Source organism: Pteropus alecto, unplaced genomic scaffold (genome assembly GCF_000325575.1).
Source record: "Pteropus alecto unplaced genomic scaffold, ASM32557v1 scaffold110, whole genome shotgun sequence".
NCBI lineage: Eukaryota > Metazoa > Chordata > Mammalia > Chiroptera > Pteropodidae > Pteropus > Pteropus alecto.
The window spans coordinates 6,542,727-6,563,587 of record NW_006431920.1 but is presented as its reverse complement, the minus strand read 5'-3'; the positions used below and the strand labels follow the sequence as shown (position 1 = coordinate 6,563,587).

The following is a 20,861-nucleotide window of genomic DNA, read 5'->3' as shown; positions in this document are numbered from 1 at the left end:
TTTTTTTGGCCGATAACAAGGTTCAGCAAATTACTGTGCTCGGGCTAAGTCTAGGGGTCAGATCCTGCTTCGATAAAGTTTTATAGAAACACGACCACACCTCTATTTCTTGTATCATCTGTACTGTTTCCTCACTATAATGGCAGAGCTGGAGACTCTACAGCCCACGAAGCAGAAACTACATACTGTTTAGCTCTTTACAGAAAGAGTTTGTCGGCCCTTATCCTAGGGGAACTTCCCTCACCGAAGTGCTTTCTCTAAGGACGAAAAGACTCTGAGCTTCGCGGACACAGGTCCTGAACCTGTCTAAATCCACCACGGTCTTCCAATGGTCAATCTACAGTGCCCGGCCGGAGGCTGATGAGTGTGAACGGGAGACGCTCGATCCCCACAGCAAGTCCAGCCCCCACCCCGCCACATGCTCTGGCCTACCTGTGACTGCTGAAGCTCTGGTTCCATCTTCACTGACTTCGATTTTTGCTTTTTGCAAGATTTGAGAAACATGAAGGTTTTCTGACCCTGTTTCCAGAAAATAAGACAAAAACAGCGTATGTTTGATATGCAGGCCAGCTGTTTACCCTCGGCCATGGCAAATGCCAGTTCTTAGAAGGTGTAAGAAGTGATCTCTTACAGTCCCAGTGATTCAAAGTGTAAGGATGACTGTCACCTATGGTAAATTTCAGTCTCTGCTGAGTGAACTATGACATCACGTCATGGGGGCCATCCCAGACCCCAGAGGTGTTACTGTTTCTGGAAATTCAACTCTGATCACTAAGAATTTTATGAAAAAAATTAAAAGAGCAGAGCTTTAAAAAGGAAGCCCATTTTTCCAGAAGCGGCAAGCCGACATTATTTTTCATTTACGGGATGTCAGATCCAGGAAGGATTTCAGACGGCATTTGCAGATGGGGAAACTGAGGCCTAGGGTGTTTAAAAAAAAAAAATCTGCCCTCAAATCACATGGCTAGTCAGTAGCAGAGTAACTGCTGGCTTCTCATAATGAAAGCCACTCATCTTGTGGGCATATTAGTGAGAGAAGAGAACCAAGTATAAGAGTTTGGACTGTGTGGCGGGCCAAACTCAGAAACGCAGCTGAGCCGCTGACCCCTTCCAGTGAATTCACTCTTGTTAGCGAATCTTTACCATTCCGGCAGTACCCACTGGGTGCAGCTTTTAGGGGCAATGCAAACGAAAGTTAATGTCAGCCTTGACTGGACGTAAGTTCGGATGCAAAGGGAAAAAGTGGTTTTTGCGTCATCGGGTTTAAGGTATCTGCACCGATGCTCAGCTGTAATGTGACCGATGGTGAGTGAGAGGCACTTTGGCAAGGCCCAAGTCACCTTCAAGGTTACATGGAACTTCTTGGGATAATTTCGAGCACTAGGTCTTCCCTCTGAACACCTGTGAGCTTCCTGGGGACACTATGTAGGACACTATGTAGGATAACCCTGAAGGAGAAAGCGCAAGTTAAAACAGTGCTTCTCAAACGTCACTGGGCTGAGGAATATGGTAAAGTGAAGATTCTGATTCAGCAGGTCTGGGTCAGACCCAAGATCATGCATTTTAAAGAAGCTCCCAGGTGACGAGAATGCTGCTGGGCGGGCATGAGCGTTCAGTTAACAGGGCTGAGGGCATCGGAACACCCATGGAGTGGCCCTTTCACCAGAGGAGCTGAGTTTATGCCCAAGGCACATAGGTGTTCATTACTAACCGAGGTTGGTAATGAATGAATTCTTCCTCAAGGGGAAAAGTACAAAATGGAGTACAAATAATGTATAAGCCATGACTTTTTTTTTGAAAGGAGGCTGCTATGCTCCAAATTAAAAAGACAAAGGACTGACCATTCAAATATAAATCCAAAAAAAAGGTACCTATATTGGCAGATGAAGGAAAAATCATACCAGCTGTATCCTGGATGTTTTGGCAAAAAAATTCAAATCAGATTCCTCTGAAGTTATAGTATCTCAAATTAATGGTCATGAAATGCCGAAATTCATATCTAGATATACTACATGCTCCCCAATCTTGATTTTGCAAACATAGGAAAAAAGTTTGCATTAAAAAAAAAAAACTAATATCTAATTGAAAGCCAGATTTTTAGGTAACAGAGACAATATACAAAATATTTCTTTAACTGTGTAGAGTCGATCGGGCTTCACATGAAACATACATGTGAAATCGACCGACTTATGATGATTTAAATGACTAAGGGTCAATAGCATCACTGGGTAACAGATCGCATTAAACTGTGGAGAGTTTTAAGGTAACCACTCTTAATTTTGACCTTTGCTTTCTGAATAAATCAGAGACTCAGTTTGTAACACAGTCTTCACAAGTTGAAGAATAAGTTTTAAATTGAACATACTTGAGATTTTTGCAAAATTTGCCTTTAATGGATCAAACATGTCGATGATGCCAAGAGCTTTCAGTGGCTCCTTCAGATCTGTTTGTGTTACAGCTGTGAACCTAGCATGAAAGCAGAAAATAGAAGGAAACAATCATTAGACTATAAATGATACAAAATGATATAATCAGTGCCAGTGGAAAAACGTTTATCAACAGATTCTTTTTTAAGCATGCTCTGAACAGCAGTCTAAATTGTATTGTAAATTTTAATCCTAAGATTTAAAAACCAGGTTAAGTATGGAATAACTCATCTCTCGAACGCTTAGCTGGTGAAATAAGCAGCCCATATAGTAACAGCAAGTAGGGCTGTTCTCATCCTCATGTGCAACAGGCTCCCTATTTCAGGACTCAGGAGCATCTTCTCTTACGCCGATAGGGAGATGCAGGGTGTTGACAAGTGTCTCGCACTCTGCAATATCTACAGTTCTTCCCCATGTCCAACCAAAGAGCCATCATCTTGGATGCTGTAAAATATCTACAATATCTACAGTTCTTCCCTATGTCCAACCAAAGAGCCATCATCTTGGATGCTGTAAAAACTACCATCTTACTGGGATTGGGGATGGTCAAAAGACAGGAGATACATTCCTTGTAGTTCATGTTGGGATTCTGAAAGTATTTAACTGTTAAAACGAGAGCAAGCATTAGGAATAGGTGTCATGGGATAATATTTGGGTATAGTATGGGTTTCTTGCATATTTGTAGGTTATCTGACGTTACAGCCAGTCATGCGTCTTCTATTAAACCTATCAACATAAAACATTTTACCAGATTTTATCGCATCCTGTGGGAGGGCAACAAGAGTAGGTGAGCAGACTCTCATCACAGATGGGCTACAAAGGTAATTTACCATCATAATTGTACCCACAATGTCACCATCTTATTCATTTATATCAAGCATTGCCTATGAGAAGACTTATAACAAAAAATAATCTTGGGAGGATTACCAGTACTCATTATCAGTGTACTTTGATTTCTTAACTCAGTGGCTGGAAATTAAAAATGATTAGAACTGGAAGGTATTGCTACCACCACTGAAACCTGAGTGGTTAAAAGTCCTAGGGACTGGCAGAACGCTAATGTTAAAAAGTTCATAGAAAGGAGACATCATTGCGTCTTTCACAGATTTAGGCAAAGCATTCTCTGACCTTTTAGAAATTTAGTATTCAGACAGAATTTGGGATTACTTTTCCCTTGGATTCAAGTCATGAGAGCTCAAATTCTACCTATCTTATACTTTTAGAGTATAATAGAAAAAACAAACTCGCCTAGAATGTAAGAATTCTGCCTGGGTGGTTTCAAAATATTTTCCTACCACTTAGTTTTTGGATCTTGGTCTTTAGCAACTTCTAGCTAAGACGTAAGTAACCAAAATGAAACTCCTTATCAAGAATACAGTGCTTTGCAAGAAGCTGACCCTCACCATATGAACAAAGGAATGAACTTGAGCTTGCCTTAGAACGATTCTTTTGGCTGAGCCTACGTGTTGTGCTTGCTGAAGAGAATGGAGGCGGGGAGGGGGCCGACTTTGTGCCAGGCCCATACCGACCACCCCTAGAACACGCTGGGAATCTACAGGCACACTACTAAACTTTACTGTATTTTCATCATACCGATATGATATGCATATGTTTTTCAGTCTTTTGAACAGAATGAGATACGTTCAAAGCTTTGCAGTGGCATATGAGCTTGTGGTTTTATGAAGGCTCAAATGCTAGGCTGCTTTCTCTCCTTCCCCATCGTCATTATTTTGCCATATAAGAGGCACAGGGTGGGGGAAAAAAAAACCAAACCAAACTTTGAAAAAAGCACAGCCTTGTATTCCCACCATGCAATTTCTGCAAAATAAAATGGGCTTCGTGATGTGCCGTATTTCAGCCTCGTGGGGTCTGGTATCGGACACAATCACTATCAAGGACTGAGCACTCCACCTGCCGTTTTCTCTTTTAGGGAAAGGAGCTACTTACTTGGGCAGGATGACCTGCACCCTCTTGGGCACCATCATGCTCTTCCAGCTGTCGATGGTCTTGGTGCTGATGTGAGGGATGATGGCCGAGAGTGGGGTGGAGCTCTCGCTCGGCAGTGCAATCAGCATGCTGATGCTATCCCCATGGTAGGGTAATTCAATGAAGTTGTACCATAAGCCACTGGGGGTGCTTGTCGACCCTAAAGAAATCAGAGGCAGGTTCAGTGTATCCTTGATGACTTCCAGACGAGGCATGAGTGGCTGCCGATCACCAGGGTAGCTTCAGAGGGAAGAGAGCAATTCAGTTTGAGAACTTCCGTTTTCCAAAAATAGCTTCCTTCGAAGGACAAAAATAAGGACAATTACTTCTTCCTTCCCTGGTAAAGAATTCCCTTTCTTCAGTCTAGACACGTCTTAACAGAATGCCTTTGGGCGGCACTAACATTATATTAATTCTGTTGAGTAGAATTTAACCAGATCATAAGGCTCTTAGAATACAGTGCTTTGCAAGAAGCTGACCCTCACCATATGAACAAAGGAATGAACTTGAGCTTGCCTTAGAACGATTCTTTTGGCTGAGCCTACGTGTTGTGCTTGCTGAAGAGAATGGAGGGCAGCGGGGCCCACTCTGTGCCAGGCCCATACCGACCACCCCTAGAACACGCTGGGAATCTACAGTGCTGCACACGGTTGACATAGGTTGATATAAGCAGTCTATTTGACTGCTGGGGAGGCCACGTTAGAGAAATGAAGTAACCCACCAGGAAACACGTGGCTAAGAAGTGGAGTACCGGGACTCAGGCTCAGTATGTCTAATGCCCAAGTCGGTCTTCCTCTATCGCTACTGTGACTCCCTACTCATTCTTCATCCATTCCAATAACTATCAATAGGCTCTCAGATACTTTATGGTACTTGTGCTTGCTAATTAAAACCCAGGAATGATTTAAACCAGCATTTGTCCAAATGTCATCCAGAGAACATATGACCCACAAGATGCTTGGTAGACAAAATAGATTCCGCATCCCAGTAAGTTTAGGATTCCCTGGACCCTTGATTCTTCTGGCAGTCTTATAATATATGTCAGTATTATAAAGGCTCTGAGATATTCTGAAGAAAACTGTTGAACTCTAGTTATCTCCGGGTTTCCCGAACTAATTTGATCTTAAAACCCTTTTAGCCCACGTAAAATATTGAAAACTTTTAGCCACTGAGCAGCACACCTGAGCACCGCCAATCAGTGTGGATGAGCGTGTCGTCATGGAGGGCACTGGGGAGAAGCCCAGCTCATGGGCGTGGGGCCCAGAGAGGCTACTAACTCCCTGGGGAAGGAGTCTTCCACACGGCACGCCCTAGGAACCCATGAAACCTTCGCATTGGGCATGCAATGAGAGAGTTATAAAAACTAATGAAGTAATGGAAAAACCAGTATTTCCAGATTTATGGTAGATTTCTGAAAGGTTTTATTAAACAGTTCAAACTTCTTAAGAACTCGGTGAACTTGGTGAAGTTACCTAACCTCTGGGCGCCGAATATGGAAGAGGGAGCTGCCAGGGGTATTGAGTGTGTAGGGTTTTTGTGATGATTAAATGAGAAAAAATGTATAACCTTCGCATTGGGCATGCAATGAGAGAGTTATAAAAACTAATGAAGTAATGGAAAAACCAGCATTTCCAGATTTATGGTAGATTTCTGAAAGGTTTTATTAAACAGTTCAAACTTCTTAAGAAGAACTCGGTGAACTTGGTGAAGTTACCTAACCTCTGGGCGCCGAATATGGAGGAGGGAGCTGCCAGGGGTATTGAGTGTGTAGGGTTTTTGTGATGATTAAGTGAGAAAAAATGTATAAGACACTTAGCTAGGCCTGGCCCATGGTGAGTGCCCACTGAACGCTGGCCCCTTCTTCCTCCTTCTCTAAATGACCTAGAAGGACACCAAACTTAAGGAAGGAGGAAAAGAGAAATCGAGTTTCTCTCATGATTTTCACTTGTCTTTTCTTTGGAGACAACCTTTGCCAATCACTGCACTTGAGACGGGGGACAGCAATAAGCCAGGTCTCCATAGATGGGGGTTGGGAGGAAGGGATGGAGGAAGAGAGAGGGAGAGAGACATCCAGCTCTGTCAAATAACACTTCTGGCTGTAAAATGTGATTTAAAAAAATAGTGAAGCAATTAGAATGTATGTCATTATAGGATGACATTGCAGATTCTCCTTAAGGGAGAAATATGTGGGCAATCTGTGGAGCATTTAGGATGCTCTGTTCCCACCTTGCTTCAGGGCTGTTCGGAACCAGTGGCCCAGCCTCAGCTCAGGGTGCTTGGGAACTGTCACTCTAGGCTGGGTTCTTTCTTGGGGCTACCGACAATGCAAACATGGGATCCTTTGTCTTTCCTTTGATCTTGCATGATAAAACGGTCTCAACAGAAACTGAAACATCCGTGAGAAGGTGAGAGAAAAGTCACTTCCTAGTAAGCCCTTTAATCCTCAAAGAAGACATTAGGTCCCTAGTCGGGGCAGAGCTAATTTTTAGAAACTGTGAAATTTAGAAAGTAGTTAATAAATGATTACTCCAGGGCATGGAATAAGGACCTGGAGGCATTTGTTAAACACCTCTAGAAATATTTAATGTTCTGATAAGGATGGGGGGCATGAATAATAAAACTGAGGAGCTGGGGTATGTTGGGGTGGGGGACAGCTTCTACTTCCATCAGTTAATCCAGCCTCGACTGGATACATCATTAACTAATCAATAATATGAATAACTGCTAACCATTTGACATCCAGTCACTCACATCTGCCTGATGATTCACTTCTCCTTGGCCCCATCTCTGCTTCTGATCACAGGCACTGATGACGACCGTCAGCTAGGACGCAGCAGAACATACCCCTTGCATGCTCATCTTTATTTGGTGGCTTGAGGGGCCAGGAGACAAAGTAACACCTTTCCTCTCCTTCCATCACTAAGGTGCTGCTTCCACAGCATCGTTTTATAGAGGGCAAGTGCTGAGGTGAAAGACACAAGATCTGGGCCTACAAGACCTGGATTCAAATCCTGACTCAGACACACGCTGGCTCTGGGACGTGGGTGAATTCCCTAACTCCGCATCTTCGTTTATCTATCTGTTCAATAGGATAAGAGTACCTGTCTTACAGAGTTGCTGTGAAAATTAAATGAGAAAACATATGCATAGTGCTTAGCACAGTGGCCGCACACAGCAAAAGCTTTCATCTGCTGACGTCAGCGGCTTCATAAAACTTCACTTCTTGGGTGTTAAGTCGCTGCTCAAAAGACACTCACTCCAGCAGGAGAAAGAAACCACACAAACTACAGTGGAGCATAATGAAAGAAAAAGGAACTTGGGAACCTGGTGTCAGAGCCGGGGGCCCTCACTGTCCCCCATCTCTTCTTTTGAAAATGTCCTGCTCCAGGCCCTCCATTCTTTATCCTCTGGGAAGTAGACTGACTGTTCTTTAATGAGGTTAATTTCTGGGATATATACTAATGTGAACGAAGCAGGCTGGTTTATTCTAAAAAGAACAAAAGATTTAAAAAGGGGGAAAAGTAGTCTTTTCTCTTAGATGAATGGGGATCAACAAAACCTTTAATGAGAAATAATTAGGCAGAGAATCAAGGATTAAAAATATAGAGAAGATTTAGAACTTTCTGTAAGTGGCATTTTGGGGATGATCCAGTTTTTCTGGAAAGCTCTCTAAAACATTCTGATTTCTATTTGAAGGCCTACAAGGGAGGAAGTAGTAACTAGGCTGAAATGTTAAGAACTCTTCTCGGCCTGTAAAATCAGAATATTTTAAATATTTAATATCGGGAAAGCCTGAAAGCCGAAAGTCTCTCTGATGCCCTTTTACCACAAGTAGCTTTATGGACGTCCTGAGTTCTTAAGGAACTGTTCAGGCTATACTTCAGTAATACTGAAATATATGTTTGGAAAAAAGATGACAACAAATAGATCCACTACCTGTAAGCTATGCTCGGGCTGGAGGGCCAAGAGAGTATGGGGAGAGTTGATGCTGAAGGAGGTGTGGCTTAAACTTTAAGCAACTGAGTGAGTACTGAGCTAAAGAAAACTGGCCAAAGAACTAGGTGGGAGAGAGCAGTGATGCATTTATTGATGGAACCAGGACCTAACAGACAATCAAATAAAGAAGTAATATGGTTAGGTAGGTATAAGTTGGAAGTTCAGAGTGGATTCTAGAAATATACTGATATACTGTATATTTACACACGCACATACACACATACATTTGAAGTTCTCTGTGGGCTTTTTAAAAATAAAAAAAAAAACCCTCTAAGTCTAAACATATAACCATAAAAACAAAAAAAAATCTGTAATAACTTTGACTCAGTCATTCCTATGTAAGGAAATTACTGTTAGAAGTTCTGACACAAGTATCTAAAGGTTTATGTAGGAGAATTCTCACCGAAGTGCTATTTGTTATGGGAAAAAAGTAAACGGCCATCCATAGGCTATTATGATACATTTTTACCATGGAATATTATGCAGTGGATAAAAGGATCAAGCAGATACACATGAATTGACATAAAGTTTTCCAAGATACACTATATAGCGAATAAAGCAAATTATAGAATAGAAATTAAGGTGTAATCCTATGTATACAAAAGAGTCTTATAAACATATTTTATATATCCATACAAATGGTCTCAAACGATACATCTAACACTTAATAGGGGTTTTTATGCTGGGGAATGGGTGATAGGGAATCGTTCACTTTCTGCCTTATATTTGAGCATTCTGCAGTGAGCAAGACATACACTTCTACCACAAAAAAGATTTGAAGGCTTTTTTTTTTTTAATAGAAAAGTTTCTCTCCTCAAAGTGCTTATACTTTATTAGACTTAAGTCGAGAAGCATTTCTCACCCATTTTTATTGTTGCTAAGTGAATCTTCTCAGAGATCTTGGTGACACCTTGGGGGATTGCAGTGTTTTGGCCAAGTGACCAAGAACAGCAAGGCTGGATGAAGCCTAGGAAACGTTTGGCAGGTGACACCGGAAGCTGCATGTGTGGGTCTGGGCAGGGCGGCCTGGCTCGCCTCAGCTGGGACTGCCCATCTTGGAGCGCTGGCCGGTTGCATTGGCCAGCCTGTGATGAGACAGGAGGAAACGGGTGCCCGGCTAAGCGGACTGTCGTCATGCAAACAAATGCCTGCTCGGGGCCGTCACCAACAGCTGCGCTTTCTTCCCAGCCGCAACGAGACAAACCTGCCCCGTTTTTCCATAAAAAGCGGCTCTGTTGGCCAAAGTGGGAAACCGGGGCACATATGACACCCTGTATTCTGATGCACGGCCCACGGGAAAACCTGGGTTCCGATTCCAGGTTGCTCAGGAAAAACCCAATGACAGGCACAGAACAGAGAGCAGGGAGGATGACAACGTGCTGCTCACCGCGTTTACTTGTGAGGGATGAGAATGGTGGAGAGATGGGGACTATTGTGTTCTGTGCTGAATTCAGCCCAGATTAGTCCGAGTCCGACAAGAAATGGGTCATTTAAGCAGAGGTTAATGAAGGGACTACTTATAAAGCATGAGTGGGGTATAGAGAAACCATTAAAGATAGAATCCTGGGCTACAAACACTGGGGCACCACTACGAGCCTTCAGGCTGGGAGGGGTGAGGGAAGAGGAGGTGACCCCGAGAGAAAGACCTGCCGGCAGCCCCTGATGGCAGGAGCTAAGACCTTGGTGGAGAGATGCAGTGGCCTTGGTGACTGCAGGGAGAAGGCTGAGAAGCCAGTGCCCAAGCCCTCTCTCCTCCCTAACCCCTGTCAACTGCTGAGTCACCTCGTTAGCCAACCCAACAGGAAGGCAGAGGACAAGGGAGCCCACTGATGCAGCCTCCTGGGGACTCAGAACAGGGTAGAGAAGGGACAGCACGAATCAGGGAAGACGTCCAGCATACTGCAGTTACACAGAACTTGAACCTTTGACAACAGGAGTGGATTTGTATGTTACTTTCTGTAAAATGCACACGTATATTCTTAGACAAATCAGTTCTTAATTGTAAAGCTACCTGGGAGATGCAACTTCCTCTCTGGGAATGTCCTACATACTCAATTAAAGTGTGTGATATTCATTCCTGTAAACACAAACATTTAATCTTTCATGGGAATGTCTACAGAATCCTTGCATTTTAATCTTTGACTACTGACTTATTTGCTATTTTTCAGCAATAGAAACATAGAGTAAATGAGGTCCCTTCGCTTTTCATTTTAGTAGAATGCAGAATGTGTATAAAGATTGACCTAAAATCAAATTTACTTTGGATCTGAACTGGTGGCCATGCTGGAGTTTCGATTTAGTCTTAACCTGAGAGTGATTTGGGGGCAAAAAGAGCCTTTTATTATTCTCAGTTGCTTTGTACGATACCTTTCCACACAACTTTTAAATAAATATTATCTTTTTAAAAAAATTTACTGAGCCAATGACAAAATTTTACTAAGAAGCTTGATGAATGACAAGTGAGAAGGAAAGTGACTTTGTTTTTTGTGTCCCTCACATGAGTCATTCCTTAATTTAAAGAATCGGGCTGGTGTGATGTGAGCTGTACTTAAAGCTAATATACTGAATATGCAAAGGAAATACTTGAGGCCCATATGTCCAGGTATTGGTTGAAGACATCAAGGCTAACTTACAAAGGAAAAGGAAGATCATTTAAATAGGACCGTTAGTGTTTCCATGAAACCAGATTTAAAAGGTAATCACCAGACTTAGTTACCTATGCCGTGGAAATGACAGCAGAGATGCGTCATTATTTTTCTTTATTGTAAACAAGATCCATATTGTTAGAAATTTCAAATTCAGATAAAGAAAAATAATCATTTGATATGCTACCACTGTTAGCATTTAACATGTCTCTACAGACGAAGGAATATGTAGAAAGTATTTTATATAAATGAGATGAATCTGCATCTGCTGTTCTATAACTTGTTTTCTGAAATCGACCATATTTATATTATCTTTCTACTTATATAAATTAAAATCTAACTCTCACATGTGTTAGCTATCTGTCTGTATCCTGCTTTTATTTATTTGCTAGTGTGTGATTAACTTTAGAGGATCACCTCCTCAGTGTGCAGCTGCTGAGGGCAATGACTCTGGAGGACTCTAGGGAGTCCTCCAGACCATGGCTCCTGGCCACCAACTGAGCTTAGAGATGCCACTTCCCCCAGCACCAGCCACGACTGAGCTTCGTCGATCTTCCTAATTTTTGCAAATCTGATAAGTGGAAAAGAAATCTAATTTTTACTTTTATTTCTAATTTAGTAACGTAAAATTACTAACGATGAATTAATACTTTTATCTGTTTACTGCCCATTGATACTAATTTGTGAATTGCCCTTTCATCTTTAAATTTTCAACCTAAAAGCTTATGTGTGTTACCTACTGATATGTAATCTTTGTAAATAGATTTACCATGAGCTTTTAAAAGAACTCTTCCCTCCCCTTCTCGGATGTTTTTTAAAAACATAAAGAGGTGGATTTGCTCCTGAGCTAAGGCAAGGCATGCAGGCCTTTCTGCGGCTGGCACGCTCTGAAACCGAACCTCGCCAGGTGTGAACTCACCACTCTGAAACAAGGAGAGCTGGGCCAGCATCGGCACTTGATAGGACTTTCCGTCGGCTGCCACAAATGTACGTTTCTTCGTATTCTCAGGCCGAAATCGTGACTTCCACAGACCCTTAAAATACAGGGCGTTAACCAGGACCATCTTGGTCAGCACACCATCGATAAGGTCCGGGGAGAGCAGGTTGTCGATCATACCTGTGAAGTCACAGAACAGAGAGGGAGGAGACTCAGGGCTGGCAGTCCACCGGAGGGAGCTGTTGGACCGTGCAGAATGAAAAACTCGACGGAATTCTTAAAAGATTTTAAAAAGAAATTTTGTGCGATATCCTTTTGTACTAATTTTTTTTTCCTCACTAAAAATTAAAGCTGAAAACAAATTAAAGATCAGACACCAGGAAACGACTTTAGAAACTCTACATTTAGGGATTACCAAACTTTGCATCAAGAAATTCTTTTATAACTATTCCCTATCGGCCCCATGCTTTAGAAAATTTTACTCATTCAAATAAACTATACTTAATTAATTTCCCTATTTCTGCTAATAGCTGATACGTATGACGGTCAGTGAGGGATTTTGGTCAGCATGAGATAAGCAATTCTCGTGTCGTTTTAACCATAGTTGATTTATCGCAGTCCAAATAAACAAACACTTCAGGCTATGCAAGGTTATCAAAGATAAATGCTTAATTTCTCTTAAAATTTTAGAAATACTGAACATTAGTTTGTGGCCCACGGTTATCACAAGGCCTCGGAACTAAAGAGTTGAAGTTAAAATTGGTGTCTAGATTTATGGGTCAGGGATCAAGCTAGGTGCTAAAATTATAGAGATAAAAAGAAATGAGGTCTGTCCTGGAACTCCTAATTTTGAATGAAAATACTCTTCTCAAGAGGTCAGGATGATCCACCTTGTTTGTGTCATGAGTGAAGGAAGGAGCGACCCCCATAGTTCCAGGATGCTCCTGTGAAGTCACAAAGATGCTCCAAAGTATTACCTGTGCTTGACACTCTGGTTGTTCATTTAGGTTCCTTTTGCTCCATATTGGAAGGTTCAGGGGTGTGTGTGGGTGTGGGTATGGGTGTGTGTGTGTGTGTGTGTGTGTGTGTGTGTGTGAGTACGTGCGCATGCACAAGTAAGAAGCATTGCTAATACCCAAAGCTATTAAAAATTAGTTTAATGTCATCTTTAGACCAAACATGTTAAAAAAAAAAAGTAATAAATGCAAGTTATATGTTAAATGGTGATAATAAAACCAATAGTTTCTGAGGGAGCAAGAATGTTTAATTCAGCAGAGAGCTTTAAGTCTTTTTAAATAAAGCTCAAGAAGATTCTCGTGTAAAATGAACAAATGTTTAAACAAAACATGGTAAAGAAGCAGACCGGGGGTCCCTGGACCCACAGAGCACTCAGTAAGACAGTTCCATGACTGCTCATTGCTTCCACAAGGGGGCACCAGCGCCTCCTTAACGCGGGCATGGAAGAAAAATACATAAGCCGTAAATAAACAGCCATGGATCAATACAAGGCCGGCCTCTGCGAACAGGCTTCCCTGCGGGAAGGAAGTCAGAACTCTGTACTCCAGGGAGAGCAAGCTCCTTAGAGTTGGTTCCTCAATAATGAATGTTTCTTGCCTTTGCTGGGGACACTGCCCGGTCCAACCCCCACCTGCCTTTGGGACGTAGTTCAGTGGTCCCCTCTCCCGGTCTGCTCTCCTCACCCTCCTGACACCCAGGCACTTTCCACAAAGCCCGCGGCTCAGTGCCTGCATTACACCGTGGTATTTTATTCTGGACAAATTTAAGATGTCTCGCTCTCCCAACTGAACCATGAACCGCGCAAGAATAGGGACCTGCCATTCATTTTTTAAAAATCATGCTTAGCTCTATGCGCAGCATGCAGTCAGTGCTCGCTAAGTGTCTGAAGACATACATCTGTTCAGTCCTTTTCTGCTGAGATAAATAAAACCTCTGATTGCCACTGGAAGGACTAAAATACTGTAATGTGGCATGAAAAACTAAAAAGAAAAGAAAGGTGAAGAAATGCATAGTTTAGAGGCAAGAAGGCATATGGGGGACCTGCCATCAACAAATGTCACAAATATGCATCTATCATCCATCCACATGTACACCGATATAGCCACCATCCATCCTCCCAGCCTCCTTAGATGCCTCCCTCTTAGGTGCCAGGTATTCTTTTAGATAAGAAAGAACAAAAATGTGCCCCACCTTCAAAGAGCTATGGATTCGAGAGGTAGAGGCTGCCATGAAGACTTGGAAAAGTGCAAAGCTGCAGTTGCAGTAAGTGCCTTGAAGTGGAAGTACTCAGGGATGTGAGGGCAAGGAAGAGGGGACTCCGATCTGGTCGGCAAGATCAGGGATGAACGGCTCCCTGAGGATGTATTACTTGAGCTAACGGCTATAAAAATAGCTCACGCTTGCACATCTGCTAAGTGCCAGGCACAGTGCTGAATGCTTTACGTGTATTATTTTTATCTGTTAATGATCTTAATGTTGTTACAACTCTTCCAGGAGGTATCGATCGCTATTACATCTCCATTTTACAGACAAAAATGCTGAGGATCAGGGAGGTTAACTAACTTGCCTAAGGTTACACAGTCAGTAAGTGGCAGACTGAGGTTCAAACTCAGAACTTAGGCTTTTAACAGTCATGCTATTTGACAGTGTGAAAATGAATGGACGTTCTCAAGGGGAAAGGGGAAGGGAGGTGTTCCAGGTATAGCAGGCAGCACGTGTGGGGTGTGTGACAGGACAGAGGATGAGGCCGCAGAGAGGGGGCAGGGCAGCCTGGCTGGGCCATCTCCACGCCCCTCCACGCGGGAAGTGGCCTTTGTGTTGGTTCTTCCACTCCCTGCAAGGGCAGAGGCCACCATCTCCCCAGGGACAGACTTCACCGTCGTCTGCTCATGGACTGTTCAGTCTCCTGGGTCCTTCTGAGACCTGTCATGTAGGCAGGTACTTCTCAGTGGGGCAGTTCGCCCTGAGCGGGTAGCTTAGAAATTTGTGGGAGCATTTCTGGTTGAATGGGCAGTGGCCAGAGATGCGACATGTCCTGTAACATTCAAAACGGTCTCAATGAAGAACTGTCCTCTCCCTGCATAACTTTCAAACACCAGGCCTGATATTATTCACATCAGTGAGAAATCTCCTTATTAAGATCTGAGCCCAGAATCTCACTCTTTTTCATGCAAACACATGTAACTTTGGCGGGGGTGGGGCATACTTCAAACGTACACTGCATTTGCTAGGAATGTGACTACTATGTAAATCGAGTGGAGATTATACTTGTTTTATTTGGAAATTTACCAAGGGTATTGCACTGGTTCAGAAAACAATCACATTAACAATGGTAATGCATTCAGCTTGTGGCTTCCGAGTCGCCAGTTACAACAGATGCGTCTTGGTCTGCTTCGTTACGTATTCAGGTGTCGCTGTGCCCATGGGTTTTTTTTCATATATAAATTACTTTCCTTTTTCCTTGTATTGTAGTTTGGTATTCTATTAGTTTAAAAAATGTTGCGTCTGTTGTGTTCAGGTTATATGGCCTATACATTTCATTTCGGGACTGTAAACAGGAGAATTAAAAATATTTGTTTACAAAGAGGGAGTTGGGTCTGTGGGGTCGGAAGGCACCGTGTGAGTCTCAGCACTTGCCCTCCCCAGAGACGCAGCAAGCAATTGAGATGATGCGCATCCAAGTGCTCTGAAACCTGTCAAGTGGTATTCTAATATGATTTAATGTTCCCATTACATCGTGCAGAGGAAGGCTGGGAGGGCACAGTGACGTGCCAATCAAACGGCCACTTAGCTTCCGAGTGTCGTCAGCTTCCTACCACTGCTCTGAGGCGCGCAGGCTCAGAAAAACCACGAAACCCTCCGCGTTTGCGGGTCTCCTGATGGTTTCGTGGTTTCAGGGAGGGAACCCAGATTGCACCGTCCAGGATCCTGTTGAGCAAAGGCGCCACGAGTTCCCCAAAGCCAGCCTGGTTCTCCTACACCCTCCAGAGCATTCCTTGTCTATCTCTCTCTTCGTTAGTCCCTCAAATGGGTCTCGAACAGTCCCGCGTGTAAGGGTGGTGATGGGTGGTGGACGTGGACCGCGGGAGAATTTGTTTTAACAAAGAATGTCGGCATCCTCTCCCTCGGAGATTCTGACTCAGTAGGTTGGGGTCCAGTGATCTCCCTTCTAAGCATACGCCCCAAGTAATTCTCATGCAGGTGCATCGGGAACCCTGCTTTGAGAAACATGACCTGAAAAGCCCGAATTTCCCCAAGTTTTGTCTTTGAGCTTCTTCTCCCTAGTGAGTCTCTTTTGCTTGCATTCCTGTGACCTTGACTCTCCCTTCTGTGAAAAACGGTTCCCACATCTACAACCCTGGACTTAACTTGCCTCTGTTAATCTGGACCTACCTCTCTTCCCGGATGTTTTCACCTGGACCTGCGGTTTACAAATTAACAGGTTCAAAACTGTTAGACACTGACGTTAGACGTTTTCTCAGTTGCAGGAGAGAAGAGACGCACGTCAACAAGCAATCATTACACCGCGTGGAAACTGCTATAATGAAGGGGCACAGAAGACGCATCATCATGTGCCAGTCAACCAGAGAGGAGGCACCCACGTCCCGAGAGATGACAGAAGCAAGAGGCCGGGAAGGTGAGGAGAGAGATCATTCTTGAATCTTAAAGGCTGATAAGGACATTCCGGGCAAAAGAGACGGCAGATGCAAAAGCAGGAAGGAGCGAGGAGTAAAACTTGCAAAACAGACAAGGGCCCATGGGCAAGCACTCTGGGGATGAGACGCAGTGAGAGAAAGGAGTCTGCGAGGCTGTATTCTGCTCTGCCGCCCATGCCACAGGGAGGGAAACCCACAAGGGACACAAGGAGTGGTCGCATGAAAAAGAAAGGAAGGCGGACCGAGCTGTGAGGCCTGCTAAGAAAGAAAAGACAGCTCAGGGACCTGGGTGCTGGCCCTTCCCAACGGAAGCGTCACTGGATTGCAGACCCACGTTCGAATCTTTGAGTCTAACTCACACTTTCATTTGCGAAGTGTAAGATCGCACAACATAGGGGCCCGAGGAGCTGTGACCACTCACCCCTGGTCTCGTTTTTAACCCACGCATTGATGGAGTCACAGGCGGAGGCTGGAGACTCAAAGTTGAGATTCCAGACCTTGCACTGAAACACATCCTTGTTTCTCGCGACGAAAGGCGCTTCGAGTTTAGAGGCCTTCTCCACAAACATGGCGTTGGCCACGGTCACGACGTCTTTGTTCTTCTTGGAGACGATGGCCTTGTTGATCCTCTTTAACATTTTACCGAGTCCTAAAGCAGAAACGAGAAAATGCAGTATTCCCAAAATATTTCAGAAAAATGATGTTCCAAAGTTATCTGCTATCTTATGGCAAATAAAAACAGTATAAACGAGACAAGTATGAGTAGCGAGAGACCACAATTTTTTTGCTTTCTCCGTGGCCTCGTATTGAGAAAGGGGGGAGGGGATAAAATAAAGTACGATTAACAGGTCTTAAAGTCAGTCGCACGTCTATAGCATATTTGAGGTGCTCTCTGCTCTGCCCCACGTGGACCTCATTCTCCTGGAACATCTTCTTGGCACCAGGTCAACAGGGAGACTGGCGAGCTCCCCCGTTAGGTAGATGTGGGGGTGGGGGGGTGCGGTAAATGGAAGGATTCTCCCCAACCTATTCTCTTTTTCGCTTCACCATCTTGAGGGCGATTTCCTTTCCTGCCGAAGATTTAACAACATGATTCCCCTTCTCTATTTTGGAAGAAAAATGAAGAAAACGAGCATTCGAGAGACTGTCAGAAGTTGCCAGGCGCCACCATCCAAGAACAATGTGAGCCTTGCTTGGTATAAAGCTCACAAAGTACAGGGATTAATTTTATGGCGACGTAAGCTTTATTTTACACGAGCCGTTCATACATGCTCCATTTAGTTTTAGAGCATGGAAAAGAGGAAAATAAGTTACAAGGAAGAAATGTGTTTCTACAGAGAACTTGTTAATTATGGATCCTTCTTAATCGCTTGGGGTCTTTTCAAAATGGCACTGTCCTAGAACAGCCTGCGGGGCGATCTTGATGGCTTTCTGGGGGGCTGACTTGTCCCTCTGAGTGTCTCTTCTTCGGATCCTTTAAACAAAGGCAGGGTAAAGTCTCCCATGCCTCACACAGAGGTGACCCTCGGGCCTTTGTTGGGCCTCTCGTGAGTCTGCCCCACACGGTTCTGTGAGCAGGCCCAGCAGGAGGAGGCGAGCCCATTCTATAAGGAAGGGAGCAGCAAACTCCAGAGGCCAAGTCCCAAGTCTGTCCCCTTGAGCCACTCTGCCTCCTCCACACACCCTAGAAGAACAGGACAAACCTTTCCTCTCTGTCCCCGCAAACTGGCTGCCACCATCGTCAACGAGAGCATCACCACTGATCCAGAACTGGGGCCTGAACAATCACTCAGGCTCCCTTGGATGAGTATCTCATGCCAACTGAAATCACAGCCTACGGCATAACCGTTAGCGATTTTGGAGGAAGAAAAGGGTGCGGTGGGGAGTGGTCAACAGGGCGATATCATCGAAACTTTGGAAATACTGCTTAAAATGAATGTGGCTCAGCGTTAACACAAACAACAAAAATCCAATTGCCATTTTGGAACTGCATTGGCTGACGGGACCTGGACGACACTAGGAAAGGCCATAAATTCTAGCGGTGATTCACTATGAAGTTATACATCAACAAGAGTTTTCTGAACTCCCATGCCAGAGGCAGAACAGTGTGTTCTACGTATTTGGCCTTTTCCTGCTTCTGACAGGTGAACAAATCGCAAACTCATGCAAAACTTCCATGCCGCATAATCAGTAGTCAGAGCAGGGCGGTTAGACGTTTGGTGCCGGCAGCGCTGGAGGCTACGCTGAGAGCCTGAGTACATAACTCCCCATCTGTCTCGTCTTCCTCACCCGGCTGAAGGCATTAGCACAGTCAGGAGCCCCAGAATGTCATGGCCGGCAGAAGGGATAGCCCATGGGTAGCAAAAATCCCTCATTTTCCCATAAAGTTAGGGAGACCTAGATGTGAAAAGGGACTCGCTCGAGGTCACAATGCCACGAAGGGCTCCGAAGCCTGCCCTGCTCCCTCGCACCCTGAAGCGTGGAAAAGCAGGTGGCAGGTAACCTTCTGGGCAAGAAAGTGGTAGCGAAAGCAACATGACATTGCCAGGGCATGTAAGTTCTTACGTTATGTTTTAATAAGTAACTAAAATCAGCGGTTTCTTTTAAAAAAAAAACAAAAACAAAAACAAAAAAAAAAACAAGCTTTTTCCCTTGGGCTCTACTTAAAAAAAAAAAAATTTTGTAGCCTTTTATTTTGAAATAATTATAGGTTCACGGGAACTTACGAAACAGTAGATAGGGTGTCCCATGTACCTTTCGCTGTTTCTCCCAATGGTGATCTCGTGTATGACTATGGCACAGTACCACAACCAGGAAATTGCCATTGGCACAGTTAGTTTCATTCAGATCGCACTTGATTTCTATGTGCGCCTGTGTGTGTGCGCGCACACGTGTGCATGTGTGTGCGCATGTGTGTGGAGCTCTATGCAATTGTATCCCCCGTGTAGATTCACGTGTCCGCCACCACGGTCGAGACAGAGCACAGTCCCATCACCACAAGGCTTCCTCGTGCTGTCCTCCACGGCCACCACCCCCACCCCCGCTCCCCAGTTTATAGTTTTAAAAGTGCATTCACAGCCATAATGCATTTTTAGCTCTGTATGCCATGCAGGTGGGGCAGACGGACAGTTTTCTTTTCCAAGATGAGAAAACTGGAGCGTAGAGAGGTCAAGTGATGGACCCAAAGCCCCAGAGCTGCAGAACAGAGGCCAGAAGCCAGTTCTCGTAACTTCCGGTACCACAACACCTGTCGTTTAGAGGAGAATGGCCTGAACCCCAGATGGCACCAGTGAACCCCCAGGCTGCTCTGCTTGCTTCTCGGGGCTGTAAGCGGAGACCCAGCAGGGAACCCTTCTGGTGCAGGACCCCGGCACGACCCCTGCATGACCCTTGCACGACCCTGCAGCCAGGGCCCAGCGCACGCACCGTTCACATTGTATTTCATCATCATGGCAAGCTGCAGCTTCGTTCTGCCGCTGGCTCCCAGCTGCAGCATCCCCAAGGCGGATGCGATGCCATGGGGGGAAACGATGATGTTGTCACGAGGCCGCGACTTGACAATCTGATTGAAAACCTGGATTCCTATGTCAGAGCCCAGTTCCTCCAGAGGCCGAGGATTGAACTGCAGGCACGCGGAGGGCAAAGTCACGGTGGCCAGGAGGAAGCAGGGGAAGTGCCAACTCATGGTTCCTTCCGGCATGGCCAGCCTGAAAAATCAGATTAGACAAAGAACATTGACATTCTGCTAAAATGAACACTTTTTTGGGGGGGGGCAGGGCTACTCTGTACCTGGCACGTTACGATTTACGGCACTCAGCAGAAATTAATGCCTTCTCAATATATTTAAGCTAGAACGGTGTAGATGCGATCGGTTTTGACTGTATATTGTCAGGGGGATGGGGAGCGAGCAGAAGGGAACCTCCACTTGGTAGATCCAAACTGTTTGTCGGACACTATTCTTAATTGTTATTCATTTCTCATAAATAACACCATTGTTCATTCGATTAAACCAACATTGACCAAGTCCCTACTGTGCAGAGCATACGCTGTAATAAAGATGGCCAAGCCCCCTGCCGCCATGGTGCTGCCATCCCAGAGCGGACAGAAAAGAGACCAGGAAGCAAGAAAGTAACCTCAGAGAGCCATCAGGGCCAGGCCACCCAAACACAGTGATGGCAGCGAATGACGGGCTGGGACG

The 20,861-nt window shown here is 44.5% G+C and overlaps 1 protein-coding gene across 1 annotated transcript in view; it reads right to left on the bottom strand.

Moving 5' to 3' along the window:
* SERPINE2 (serpin family E member 2) overlaps positions 1-20,362 on the bottom strand; it is a 24,013-nt gene extending 3,651 nt beyond the window's left edge. Inside the window, exons 1-6 of the mRNA XM_006906665.3 lie at positions 20,090-20,362; positions 17,085-17,312; positions 11,973-12,170; positions 4,374-4,572; positions 2,366-2,466; positions 433-519 (exon numbers count right to left, since the gene is read on the bottom strand). Coding sequence (XP_006906727.2) covers positions 433-519; positions 2,366-2,466; positions 4,374-4,572; positions 11,973-12,170; positions 17,085-17,312; positions 20,090-20,348 — 1,072 coding nt within the window. The 5' untranslated portion in view covers positions 20,349-20,362. The remainder of the gene's footprint in view (positions 1-432; positions 520-2,365; positions 2,467-4,373; positions 4,573-11,972; positions 12,171-17,084; positions 17,313-20,089) is intronic.
* Positions 20,363-20,861: the final 499 nt, after the last annotated feature.